The sequence below is a fragment of the Eschrichtius robustus genome, chromosome 13, assembly GCF_028021215.1.
Source record: "Eschrichtius robustus isolate mEscRob2 chromosome 13, mEscRob2.pri, whole genome shotgun sequence".
Taxonomy (NCBI): Eukaryota; Metazoa; Chordata; class Mammalia; order Artiodactyla; family Eschrichtiidae; genus Eschrichtius; species Eschrichtius robustus.
In genome coordinates this window covers 2,388,463-2,402,472 of record NC_090836.1, presented here as the reverse complement: position 1 = coordinate 2,402,472, position 14,010 = coordinate 2,388,463, and the positions used below count along the sequence as shown (strand labels likewise).

The following is a 14,010-nucleotide window of genomic DNA, read 5'->3' as shown; positions in this document are numbered from 1 at the left end:
ATATTTGTAACATGCACAGCAGGCAAAAGGTTGTTTTCCAAATATAGAAAGATCTTAAAGTGGATTAGGAGAAAGGTTAAATGTCCCCAAAACAAAATGAGCAAAGAACAAGAACAGATGAGTCACAAAGGAAGGAATACAAAGCGCCTGTAGATACGTGAATAGATATTCAGTCTTACTTGTAATCAAAGAAAAGCCCAAAAGAGAAAGAGAAGAAAGAAAATACCCAGTTGTCAAAGGTATAGGAAAGTGCTCAGACATCGTTTGGTGGAAGTTTAAATCTGTACAGACCCTTTTAGAGATAATTTGTTGTGTGTATTAAAATCATAACTACATACCCTCTGATCCAGGAATTCCACCTTTCAGAATTTGTCTCCAGGAAAAACTTGGATAAATGTGCAGAGATATACATGTGAAGGTGCCTGTTATAATAGTGGAAAATGAGAACCAAACTAAATATTTATCAATAGTTATAAGTAAATTATTTAATATCAACACATTGGAATTCTATGGCAGGCATATTTTTCCCCCAGTGTTTAAAATCGTTGTAAAATACAGCTTACATTCACCATGTTAAATTTACCATCTTAACCAATTTTCAGGTGTACAGTTCATAAGGTACATTCATACTGTTGTGCAGCCATCACCACCATCCATCTCCACAACTCTTTTCATCCTGTAAAACTGAATCTCTGCACCCATCAAACAGTCACTCCCTGTCTCCCGTCTCCCCAGCCCCTGGCAACCACTCTTGTGCTTCCTGTCTCTGTGAGGTAGACTGCTCTAGGGACCTCATGTAAGTGGACTCGTGCAATATTTGTCTTTTGTGATGGGCTTATTTCATTTGGCACAGTGTCCATCCATGTTGCAGCGTGTGTCAGCATTTCCTTCCTTTTTGAGGCTGAAAAATATCATTAGGCATTTTTTTAAATTTAATTTTTGGGTGGGTAGTACATACATTTAGTTCAAATTCAAGAGGAGGGTTAGGAGGAGAGAAAGATGGGAAGTGGCTGGGAAGTGACTGCAGATGTATATGGGATTTCTCTTAAGGGGTGATGGCAGTGTTCTAGAATTAGATAGTAGTGATCAATGTATAACTTTTAATATGCTGAGAACTGCTGACTTACACACTTTAAACCGGTGAACTTTATGGTATGTGTGAATTATGTCTCAATAAAGCTATTATTAAAAAATTTTCAATGTCAGTTACACCTCAGTTAAAAAAATTTTTATGCGGAATAGAATAAAGTTTTCTTACATGTTGTCCCTCAGTGATTCCAGTTCGTTCCTCCCTTCCGTCTTGCCTTCCTCCGTTCCCCCAAATAACCATTAATTATTTCCTGTGTAACATTACAGAAGTATTTTTATTTCTTATGATATTTTTTATTTATAGTAAATAGTAAATATTTATTGTTCCCTCCCTTTTAACCAAAGTGGTAGCAAATTGAACACAGCCAAGCAGGCATCTCTGAAGTCTTTTCTCTTATTTTTAAAGGTAAAAAATGTCCCTTTTTATTGATTACTTGCTTACTGTAGGGGATTTAGATAGTACAAAAAAGTATGAAGAAAAATGTAAAGTCTACCCATACCCAGACACTGGTAATCGTTTGCATCCTTTTAGACTTTTCTCTGCATGTATATACTTTTTAAAAATTAGAATCGCGATCATCCTATACTTGCTATTATATATCTGCTTTTTTACTCTTAATATGTTGTAACTGTAGTTTTTATCAGTAAATATAAATCTACGTTTAAAAAAATTGATGCATAGTATTAAACTGGGTGGACATTTCTCATTTACTTAACTCATCACCTATTAATATCCATTTAGGCTGTTTCTAATTTTGTCGCTGGTATAAACAACAGTGAGCGTCTTTGTACACTTGCTAGATCGTTTGCTTGAGATATTTACTGCTGTTTTGCAGTTTGCCAAAAATTTTAAACAATGTATGTTTTAACGTATATGCCACAAAGATTTCAATGATATTATTAGCTCTGTGAAAAGATGGTGCAGGCATTTATATCCTCACTTTAAATATGAAGAATCTGAAACCCAGAAAGATGGCAATGTGTTCCAAATTAGGTTGCTCTTTAGTGTGAGAGCTGGAACTAAAACTCCTGTCTTCTGATTGTGGGTTAGTTTCCTTCCACTGCGGCACACTGCCAGACCTTGAATACCTTGAATACAAAGGGTGATTTTCTGTTGTTGCTTCTTCATTTCTAAAAACATGATTCTTGATGTAACTTCCTTTTAGGTTCTTTATATAATGTTGTAGAATTTATCCATTCAGATTAAAGGTTCATGTACCTTCGTTAGGGATACAGGCTAAAGATATACCCTCTGAAACATTTTACTAGCTTATCTGCACTAACATTTTCATTTAATTACTCAAATTACTCACTTATATTGTTATCTTCTTCTGTATAAATAGCTCACACAGCCTCAGTTTTTTGTGTTTTGTTTTTTTGTTTTTAAAGCTTCAAGTTATCTAATTACCTTTGGGTACTAGCTTCAGTGGGCTGCAAGAATTGCTTTAATTCAAATGCCAGCTCTATTACTTACTGTGTGATCTTGGGGTGAGTTATTTAAGTCTCTGTATGCCTGGTGTCATCATCAATAAAATTCAAATAATAGTACATATGTTATAGTGAGGATTAAATGAATTAACACATAAGGAGTGCTAAGCACATTCTGGCATGCATTCTTATGTTTATTATTTAATGTGCTAACTTAATTGTAAAACACTTAAAAGTCATTTTGTATTTTGACATCCTTTGTGTTTTTTGGTGAAATTTTTTGTATGATGTGTCCGTATTCCTATAGGTTTCCCCTGCCTTTCCCCTCTCCTCACCTTCAGTTCCATGTAATACCTTCTGTTAATCTTGAACAGTGTCTTTATTTAGTCAAGCAAAATGAGGAGCCGCCAGACTTACCTTGTTTCCTGTTGGTAATAAACACAAATTAAATTACTGACATTTTACAGATTATCTCAATCATTTTTAAAGACAGTGTAAAACGGAATAATGTGAATCCTCATTTGCTAAATGCAGGGTTCTGAGAGCTGTAGTAGCTGCTTTCTCACTCCCCGTAGTCTGCTTTGTTTCTGCTACTTGAGGAGGAAAGCTCATTTGGGTTTTCTTTTTTGTCTTTATACCAGCACATGCAAATGACAATCCAGGCTCTCCAGGATGAATTGCGGATCCAGAGGGACCTGAACCAGCTGTTTCAACAGGACAGTAACAGTAGGACTGGTGAGCCTTGCGTGGCAGAGCTGACGGAGGAGAACTTTCAGAGGCTGCACACTGAGCATGAGCGGCAGGCCAAGGAGCTGTTCCTCCTTCGAAAGACTCTGGAGGAGATGGAGCTGCGGATTGAGACTCAGAAGCAAACCCTGAACGCTCGGGATGAATCCATCAAGAAGCTTCTGGAGATGTTGCAGAGCAAGGGGCTTTCTGCTAAGGCTACTGAGGAGGACCATGAGAGAACAAGGAGACTGGCAGAGGCGGAGATGCATGTCCACCACCTCGAAAGCCTTTTGGAGCAGAAGGAAAAAGAGAACGCTCTGTTGAGAGAGGTGAGTGGCCACTTTCTCAGTTGTTATGACTGTCTTTTTTTCCTGATTAGTCAGCATTTTGACCTAGATAAATTTATATGCTCTCCTGAGCTAGTGCAAGGGAATTTCTTCTTTCTTACCTAAGTTCTGCACTGATTTCTGTTCTGATTTGCTGTCTTGTATGAGATGACATTGGCTGGTATGTATGCTGGTTTAATACCTTTCTGGGTTTTTTTTTCCCCCTCCTGATTTCTGTAGACTCATTTTGTTGCTAGAGGGGCACAGAATTTTCTTGATTTGTTACTCATCTATTGATTTGTTCATAGAGACACACACAACAAAACCAGAATTAGAGTAGCTAACTACTGCTCAATTTTAAAATATTAATAATTGAAAGTAAGCGATTCCCTCAGTTTCGGTGTGCTTATAAAGTCCTAGGCAGCAGTAATGGATGTTTGCCCTGTGGTTTCCATGGAAACTGTTGCCTTGCTGTAAAAGATACGTGATAAAAATTATTTGCTGCCCTGGAGGCACAGCTAGAGGGAATGATACAGAGGTATGCTGTCACTTATTTTTAGAGAGGAAACTCAGACTTTAGCTGACCACTGTGACTACTGATAATTTTTCACTTTTCTATGTAATGCTTCATTTTAAGAAAGCTTAAGTGAAGAATTCATCTTACATTGAATTAAAAAAAAATGACAGCTCTACTTCTCTAATGAGGTCAGAGTCTTCAGATAATTTTCACATTTGGATAGGGGGAAAGAAAATCTCAGAACTATTGTAGTGCCAGTCTGAATAATCCCTTTTTAAATGAAGGGTGAGGAAGACGGTTAAAAGCAGCAAAACAGCAACTTCCCCTGATGATGGCAACGGTCTGTATCTGCTCTCTGCATTATATGGTAGCCACTGGCTGCATGTGACTGTTGAGCAGTTGAAATGTGGTTAGTGTGACTGAGGAACTGAATTTTAAATTTTATTTAAATATAGCTAATTTAAAATTAAATTTAATTAATCAAATTTAAATTTAAGTATCTCTGTGTAGGTAGTGGCTGCTGTATTAGGTAGTGCAGCGATGCATAATGTAATGTTACCCGCTTTTCTTAATAATTTGTCTTGAACATCTTTCTTTGTCAGTACATGTAGAGTTTTGTAATTTCAGTTGCATTTATAATGTTCTGTTGCATTTATTTATATTTCTTACTGTTGAGAATTTAGACTACTGTTAATTTTTCATTATTATAAAACTGTGCTGCACTGAATATCCCTAACCATATATCCCTGTACATTAATTTTTTTCTTTAGCATAAATTTCCAGAAATGAATTTGCTCAGGGTGTGTACGTTTTCAAAACTCTGAATATCAGTCTTGTCTCCCAGAGTGACTGGACCAGTTTATCCTCCCAGAAGCATATACTGTATTTTTACGGTTAATCTGCAGCTATGTGCGTTACAATCTTCAAATTACTGGACTGTATTGTTTTAGAAAATTTTCTATCAACTACTGTGTTGTAGGCACCATCCTGAGTTTCTTTCAGTTTACTTTCAAGAGTTTATATTTTAATGAGGTAACCTGGAGCCTGGCCATAGAACATTGTGAGAGAAGGTGTAATCATCTCAAATAGCATGCAGCATGAAAACCCTACCAGCATCGTGATGAACTTTGAATGTTCTGTTTTTACTCCTTCTGTTCTGAATATTTCAACCTGTGCCCATTTATTTTTGAGTTTTGGAGTTAATAAATAGTGAATAGTTAAGGATTATGAAAAGCCACAGTGTTATTCTGGCAGAGAACAACCAGAAATATGGTGAATTTGAACAAGTAGTAGGAAAAAACATGAATTTAAGACTAATTTTGAAGTAACAAGCGCTACAAATATTAAGTCCCACTTCTGAACATAATGTGGAAAGAAGTATAGGCCTTGTTAGTTGTATCAATACACAATTCCAGTTGCCATTAGTAACGTAGCGTCATCTTACAGGAAACAACAGTCCTATGGATTAAAATTATTTAAGAGCAAGTAGAAGTGATTGCTTCAGGAACACATGTTTAGAATGCTGGTTCTTTCTTTTTCTCCTACTTGCCTTCAAGACTTAGCTCAAATTGCAGTTCTTCTGTGAAGTCTTCCTTGTGCAGCTCTATACATATATGTAGATGAGCCAGTAATATTATAGTATACTTCCATGTGTGTTTCTTCATTGTTCACTTAATTTTTTGCACCAAGGATGTAGATATATATATATATATATGAAATTTTATCTTGTCAGTGTCTAACAAATGCACAGTGGGTACTCAAGAAATGTTGGTTGAATATGTTGAAATGTAGGGAAAGAAGTTTAAGCCTGGAGCTTACAGAAAGAAGGATAGCTTTTCCAATTCTTTTTTCTCCAGTGTGACCACTGGATACTAAAACCTAACGAAGGTTAGAAAACAAACTAAAACCCCAAACCAGTTTTGCTTATGAGTTTAGGTATAGAAGTTATAAGTAAGATATTGGCAGATAAAATCAGCATTATGATAAAAGGATAATATTCTGACCAAAAGGAGTTTATTATAGGAATCCAGAATGGCTCAATATGTCATTCACAGTTATAATTTGTAATAGGTGAAAGGAAAAGATAACCTTGTAGTGTTTGATAGCTATCTCAAAGACATTAGATATAATGTTAGACACTTTGAAAACTTAAACCAAACGAACTAAAAATAAGAATTGAATGATACTTTTATAGTGTGATTTAAATAAAACAACTCAGTAAATGTGTATTATAAACATATTTTAAACTAGTAGCCAGAATTGTGCTTACTCTGACGTATACTAAGACGCATCCATTAAAGTTAGGGAGAGGCAAAGATACTGTTCATCAGTATTTACATTATTCTGGAAGTGTTACACAGTGCTGTTAGATAAGGAAAATGGAATAAATAATATCAGTAACGGTAATGGAAAGGATAGGGCTAAATTTTCATTACAATGTAGATGGGAACATTAATATAAAGATGCTGCTTTCCCCCAACTCTGTGAATTTAATGTAATCCCAATAGGAATATTCTTGACACGTGCCCAAATGATGTTGCAGTTTCTTTGCAAGAAGAACAGTGCGGGAACACTTGTTTAAGCAGCTCATGATATATGTGTTTTAAACCCAGTGATATTAAAATGTGTGGTACTGGCACAGTAATAGATAGCTAGATTGATGAGACAGAATGGAACCCAGAAATAATATAGTTTTAAGCATATGATACATGTTTGGGAATAATCGCCATCTATTTGGAAAACAGTACATAGTTACATCAAATTAAGTTCTAGATGAAATAAAGAGCTACTTGTTAAAAAATAACAACACTAGAAGAGAATGTAAGAAAAAGATTTTAATACAATCTTGAGACAGGAAAGAATCTTTTATTGCCATAGCAAGAGGCTTAAACAATTAAATTTGTGTATGTTAGAAAATACAGGTAACAGAAGCTAAAATGGTAATTTGGAGTAAAGCTTTGTAACATGTGGCTCGACTGTTTCGTTTCCAGAGTGACAAGGTGCTAGAGGCACTCGCCACAGCCTTTCTTTGCTCATTACTCAACAAACATCCATTGAGCTTCTAGAATGTATGTGACCCTGGGATACATGCTGGGTATACATTTTTCATGTCAGAACACATGGTCTGTGCCCTCCTAGAACTTAAAAATCTTTGGTGAGAGACAATAAACTGATAATTATGAGAGGAAATAAATTAGTTGAGTCTAATTGTGTTGGGAGAGGGGATAAACAGGGTAAGCATCTTTGAGGAGGTGCCCTTTAAGGGAGATCTGGAGAAAGTTGAAACAGTCTTGCTGAGCATTTGGGTAAAATCATTTCATGAAGAAGGTTAACAGTTTCAAAGGCCCGATGAGAAGTTTTCAGGAGACAGCCAGGAGACTAGAGGACAAAAGCATATTGTCTAAGGGGAAGACAGGCATGAGATGAGAGGTTGAAGAAGTAGCCAGGGCCAGAGTCATTCATTCCATTCATCAGATATTTATTGGGCACTAACCCATGTGCAGAGCACAGGGAAATATAGTAGCAGTGAACAAAACAAAAATCCATGCCCTCTAGGAGAGAAAGCACTTGCCTTCAGGATCCCTGCAGGTAATGCAACAATTTTATTCAAAGTGCAAGAGAAAACTGCGCCAATGTTTAATCAAGGGAGTGATCTAGTTTAGCTTTTAAAATCTACTCTGGCTGTGTTGAGGATAAATGGGGGAGGGAGAATTACGAGTGAACAAGGAAGTCTAATAAAGAACTTAACAACTCTAGGTTGGATGAGTGGTGACTTGAAATGGCTATTGTGCATTATATCACTAGTGTGTCAAGAAAGTCAGAAAGAATTGAGAGCTGGCAACACTGGGATATCCATAGGTTTTATTATTATTGGATTATTGTCCATCTTTTAAAAAAGCGGGTTTTCATCAGTTCCAAGACTCACAGTTTTTCCCATCTCAACAGTATGAAATTGAGTTAATAAGTCTTATCGTTGATGGCATCTTAAAATCTCTGTCAGCAAGGCCACAGTCCTGCTTGATTTGTTTGCCTGTGTACTCACAAACAGTTAACAGCTGCTCATTTTAGTCAATGTTGTGAGCGTTGTTGCTATTTCTCATGTTAACTTTAGCTGTTGTTCAGTATGTCTTCAGTAATATTATGCTGTGAACCAGCATTGAAACAGTTATTGGTATGGAGAAAGTTATATAACAGTTCAAAATGATATATGATTAAAACTTTATGGTTAAATAAGTAAAAAAGGGTCTTGCAATCAGTATAAAATAAAAATTCTGAATGATAGAAGCTTGGGTCATGGTTTATTTGGAGGCATTTCCTTCTTTTCTTTCCAGCACATTAAACAGTGGTTTACCTTACAATCAGTGGCATCTTAGATTTGATGAAATACAGTAACATTAAAATGGCATTCATATCCAGGAACATTTGTGATTAGTTTTCCATTTTGTTTATGAACATGATTCTGTAGATAGCAGGTAAATAATTCCCCCAAATAAAAGCCAAAGAAGAAAAACAAAAATTAAATTAAGCATTGTATTTTCTGTTTGTACTGAAATTACATTGTTACGTGACTTATTGTTAGACTTTGTATTGTTTACTGGGGTGCCTTTCCTTTGATGGATAGAAGCGTGAAGACGTCTATTGGACACATACTGAACTACAGTCAAGACGTGGTTAGTGCCTGGGGCCAGGCATATGGAGTTTTAACAGGCTTTACAGGTGATTCTGTGATACACCAAAGTTTGGTTCTCAGTCTGTTGGCAGAACATACCTGAATTGGCTATGGAATTTTTGGATTGGCTATCCATATGCATACCAAGCATTGTCTATAGGCTGAATAAATATTTCAGTTCTATATGTGCTCCTGTTTTTTTGAAATGTAGATCCTATTGTGATGAATAAAATACTAATTTGTTGGGAATTCCCTGGCGGTCCAGTCATTAGGACTCTGCGCTTCCACTGCAGGGGCCACGGGTTCGATTCCTGGTCGGGGAACTAAGATCCGCGTGATGCACGACATGGCCAAAAAAAAAAAAAAAAAAAAGAAATTAAAATACTAATTTGTTTTAAAACATTTACACGTATGTTAATTTTTGTCTCTATAATATTTTAGTCAACAAACCTTGTTTAGTACAACTGCTTTCATGTTAAGATTTGCAGCAGTGTTTGAGGTTTAAAAGCCCTACTCTTAATCTACAGATTCAATGCAATCCCTATCAAACTACCACTGGCATTTCTCACAGAACTAGAACAAAAAATTTCACAATTTGTATGGAAACACAAAAAACCCCGAATAGCCAAAGCAATCTTGAGAACGAAAAACGGAGCTGGAGGAATCAGGCTCCCTGACTTCAGACAATACTACAAAGCTACAGTAATCAAGACAGTATGGTACTGGCACAAAAACAGAGATATAGATCAATGGAACAGGATAGAAAGCCCAGAGATAAACCCACGCACATATGGTCACCTTATCTTTGATAAAGGAGGCAAGAATATACAGTGGAGAAAAGACAGCCTCTTCAATAAGTGGTGCTGGGAAAACTGGACAGCTACATGTAAAAGAACGAAATTAGAACACCGCCTAACACCATACACAAAAATAAACTCAAAATGGATTAAAGACCTAAATGTAAGGCCAGACACTATCAAACTCTTAGAGGAAAACGTAGGCAGAACACTCTATGACATAAATCACAGAAAGATCCTTTTTGACCCACCTCCTAGAGAAATGGAAATAAAAACAAAAATAAACAAATGGGACCTAATGAAACTTAAAAGCTTTTGCACAGCAAAGGAAACCATAAACAAGATGAGAAGACAACCCTCAGAATGGGAGAAAATAGTTGCAAACGAAGCAACTGACAAAGGATTAATCTCCAAAATTTACGAGCAGCTCATGCAGCTCAATATCACAAAAACAAACAACCCAATCCAAAAATGGGCAGAAGACCTAAATAGACATTTCTCCAAAGAAGATATACAGATTGCCAACAAACACATGAAAGAATGCTCAACATCATTAATCATTAGAGAAATGCAAATCAAAACTACAATGAGATATCATCTCACACCAGTCAAAATGACCATCATCAAAAAATCTACAAACGATAAATGCTGGAGAGGGTGTGGAGAAAAGGGAACCCTCTTGCACTGTTGGTGGGAATGTAAATTGATACAGCCACTATGGAGAACAGTATGGAGGTTCCTTAAAAAACTAAAAATAGAACTACCATACAACCCAGCAATCCCACTACTGGGCATATACCCTGAGGAAACCATAATTCAAAAAGAGTCATGTACCACAATGTTCATTGCAGCTCTGTTTACACTAGCCAGGACATGGAAGCAACCTAAGTGTCCATCAACAGATGAATGGCTAAAGAAGATGTGGCACATATATACAGTGGAATATTACTCAGCCATAAAAAGAAATGAAATTGAGTTATTTGTAGTGAGGTGGATGGACCTAGAGTCTGTAATACAGAGTGAAGTAAGTCAGAAAGAGAAAAACAAATACCGTATGCTAACACATATATATGGAATCTAAGAAAAAAAAAAAAAAAGGTCATGAAGAACCCCGGGGCAAGACGTGAATAAAGACACAGACCTACTAGAGAATGGACTTGAGGATATGGGGAGGGGGAAGGGTAAGCTGTGACAAAGTGAGAGAGTGGCATGGACATATATACACTACCAAACGTAAAATAGATAGCTAGTGGGAAGCAGCCGCATAGCACAGGGAGATCAGCTCAGTGCTTTGTGACCACCTAGAGAGGTGGGGTAGGGAGGGTGGGAGGGAGGGAGACGCAAGAGGGAAGAGATATGGGAACATATGTATATGTATAACTGATTCACTTTGTTATAAAGCAGAAACTAACACACCATTGTAAAGCAATTATACTCCAATAAAGATGTTTAAAAAAAAAAAAAACCCTATTCTTTAACTAGGTCCTAGGCTAGGAATTTGGCTCTAACATGTCTGAAGAATGCCTGTCTGTATCTTTGGCAATTGTAAGGTAAAAGCAGAGGAGGTTAGAGGGAAAAAAAGAGAAATAAACATATATAGAAAAAAAATAGAAACCTTGGACAAAGAGTAGGAAGAATTAAAAAAGAAAAAGCGTCCCTAGTTAGTTTTCCCTTTCCTAGTGATTTTGGAAAGTGTGAACAGTTGCATCGCATAACTTACTGATTCAGGTTATCCTTCCTCATCTTTTTTTTTTTTTGGTGTGTCATTTATACCTCATTTCCATTTTGACAGGAAGATATATTTTCTCAGAAGCATGCCGTTACTTGAGATGGTAAAGGGTCAAAGTGCAGTGCTGTCTGACAACGGCGGAGTTGAGGTACAGGAGGAGTAGTGAGGGTTCCTTCTTCACTTCTCCGTGTGGAGTACAGTAAGCCCAGAACTTGTGTGGAGGATTGAAATCTGCTGAAGGGACATCTACCCTTGAACCAAGGGTGCTGGAGGCTAAAACCTGAAACTTGAAAGAAAGAAATTTCAGACATAAGTACTACTTTTCAGTCACAAATGCTCCTTTCTCTCAGTTGTGTAAGTAAATGTTGACTACTTTTAAAAAGAAAGAAACTACTAACAACGGAGAAATTTTGTTCCTAACTTGTTTGTTTTCTTTCTCTAGTCATTATTCTTTATTAAATCAGTGAGAGGAACTGAACACATTTTCTACCGTGTACCACAGTTGACAGTATAACAAGATCCAGATAATTCTACCTGTATGAATCTCTGGGCTTTCTTTAATTTGTGTAGAGTGAAAATTTTCAGGCTAAAAAGAGCGAAATAAAGCAAGCACTAGCACATTTGACTTCTTACATTTGTCTGAATGGTACATTCTTTTTTATTCCCAGAGTCCTCTCCCTTTATGAACAGTGCAGGAGTCAGAGGCTCATGTGCTCTCTGGGAAAGGGGAGTTGGTCAGCCCACTGACTGCAGGATGTGTTCATAATGAGCTTTAATGCGCAGGCCTTTGAATGGAAATCTGTTACGACTGATAGGTTTTACAAGATCTTAACAGGAAAGCTTTATGCCTGCGAATGGTTTAAAGTGCACCCTAGTTCCTTAGCAGAGGAGGATTTTTTTTTATTCAAATGGATTTCTTTCCTTATATATTGCTGATATGCTTGCTAGAGTTTAAAATGAAATTGTAATAGTTTCACTGTAAAGCATTTGGAAATTTCCCTAATTTGGAAGTAGGTAATGGGAAAGACGTCATATGAAATTAGTTCAGGGTCTGAATTGTGAGATATTTCAAAGAAATGCAGTTTTAGTATTTCAAGTAGATACAGAAATATTAAGTGAAAAATGTGAAGTGTAGGTTAGAGGACTTTATTAAGAGGTGATGATTATTTACAATTAGCAGGATTCATTTTATTTTTGTTACATTTTAAAGTTTGCAGTCATTTATTAAACATATTATTAAATATCTGTGTGCCCAATTTATCACCTGTTTACAGTGTAGGGAGTAGATCCAGTGTGGACAGACTGGAGGCTGGGGGGTAACTGATGAGTTTGTTGTTTTAATGCAGGTGAGAGGTGATTATGGCCTGAACTAATGTGTTCAGATTTTGTCCTGGATTAATGTGTTCTGCATTTTACTGTCTTAATGAAGTGTTTTATCTTGCAGGGGTTAATTGTGGATTAACTCGATCCTTAACGAGACTTGCTTTTACACTCTGTTGGCTTCTAGTCTAGGTAGCCTTCCCTCCAGGGCTAGACTGTCTCTACTCCTAAGACGTGGCCTTTCTGGTGTCTCTGCTCAGTGCCTCTGATGTTCTCTCCGCTCTGGCTCTTTGGAGCTTGAATTCTTCCCAGCCCCATGTGAGTTCAGGTAGTTGCTCAACTCATAGCTCTCTGGTAGTTGTTCTGTCCCCAGTAGTTGTTCTTTGACACTGTGGAGCCTTTCCCTGTACATGCAGGCTTAGTATTTGGTCAAAGACTCCAGGGGACCCCTGTCAGATCAGACACTGCTGCTTTTCTGGCTAGCTTCTTCCTCTGTGTCATTCTGCTCTGCACATTTCTCCTGTCTTTGGGACTCTTACCCACTGATCTGTCTTCTGAGCTCTGCGGGACTGCTGTTTTCTGTTTGGTCTTCCTCTCCCTGCATCACATATTGGATAGCAAGTCCGGACCATAACCTTGTTAGTTTCTCTTCTCTCAAGGATCATACTCCTGTGCTGCTTGTTTTCCAGTGTCTGAAAACAGTTGCTTTATGCATTTTTGTCTAATTTTAACATAGTTTATGACAGGAGGGCTAGTCTTCTGTCTGTTATGATCAGATTGTGTTGACCTTGTAGAGGGTGAGAAGTAAATAGGAAACTCGTTGAAGGATTGAAAACAGACTATTGCCATGATTTGTTGATGCTTTATCTAGAGTACACCATTGCTTTCTTTAAAATGGACAGAGGAAATGAAAGGAAACTTAACTCGAGGCTGTTGTAGTAATCTAGGCTTAAACTAGACTGGAAGTGGAGTGAAATGATAAATTCAAGAAATCTTTTGAAGCTGGAACAATTAGGACCTGCTCTAGAAGGTGGTAGGAAGTGAAGATGTGGGAGGAATGAAAGGAGACACTGTGCTGTTTGGCTTGAACCACCGGGAGGGTAATGCCATTTAAGGAGATGGGCAAGACTCATCAGTCTTCAGAGGAGGGGCTAGGTTAAAGAGGAGAAAATCACAAGTTTTGTTTTGGATGAAATAAGTTTGAGTGACCTAGTAAACATCTATATACATGTCAAATGTGCAGAGCAGAGGGCAGGGCTAGAATTTCACCAGCACTGTTCAGATGGAAAATATCCATCTGTATTCTCTGCCATCACTAGGGGCCGTACCAGGGTACTCTGGAAGTACTGGCTGACGCAGAGACATTCACAGAATCTGACAAGAAGATAGCCTGAGGAGGTCTGGTA

At 37.3% G+C, this 14,010-nt stretch overlaps 1 protein-coding gene across 5 annotated transcripts in view; it reads left to right on the top strand.

Annotated features, from left to right (window-relative positions):
• Window positions 1-14,010, top strand: part of ERC1 (ELKS/RAB6-interacting/CAST family member 1) — a 420,180-nt gene that overhangs the window by 84,663 nt on the left and 321,507 nt on the right. For all 5 annotated transcript variants that reach the window (XM_068560632.1, XM_068560635.1, XM_068560636.1 and 2 more), the window contains exon 3: window positions 3,159-3,575. In XM_068560632.1, coding sequence (XP_068416733.1) covers window positions 3,159-3,575 — 417 coding nt within the window. The remainder of the gene's footprint in view (window positions 1-3,158; window positions 3,576-14,010) is intronic.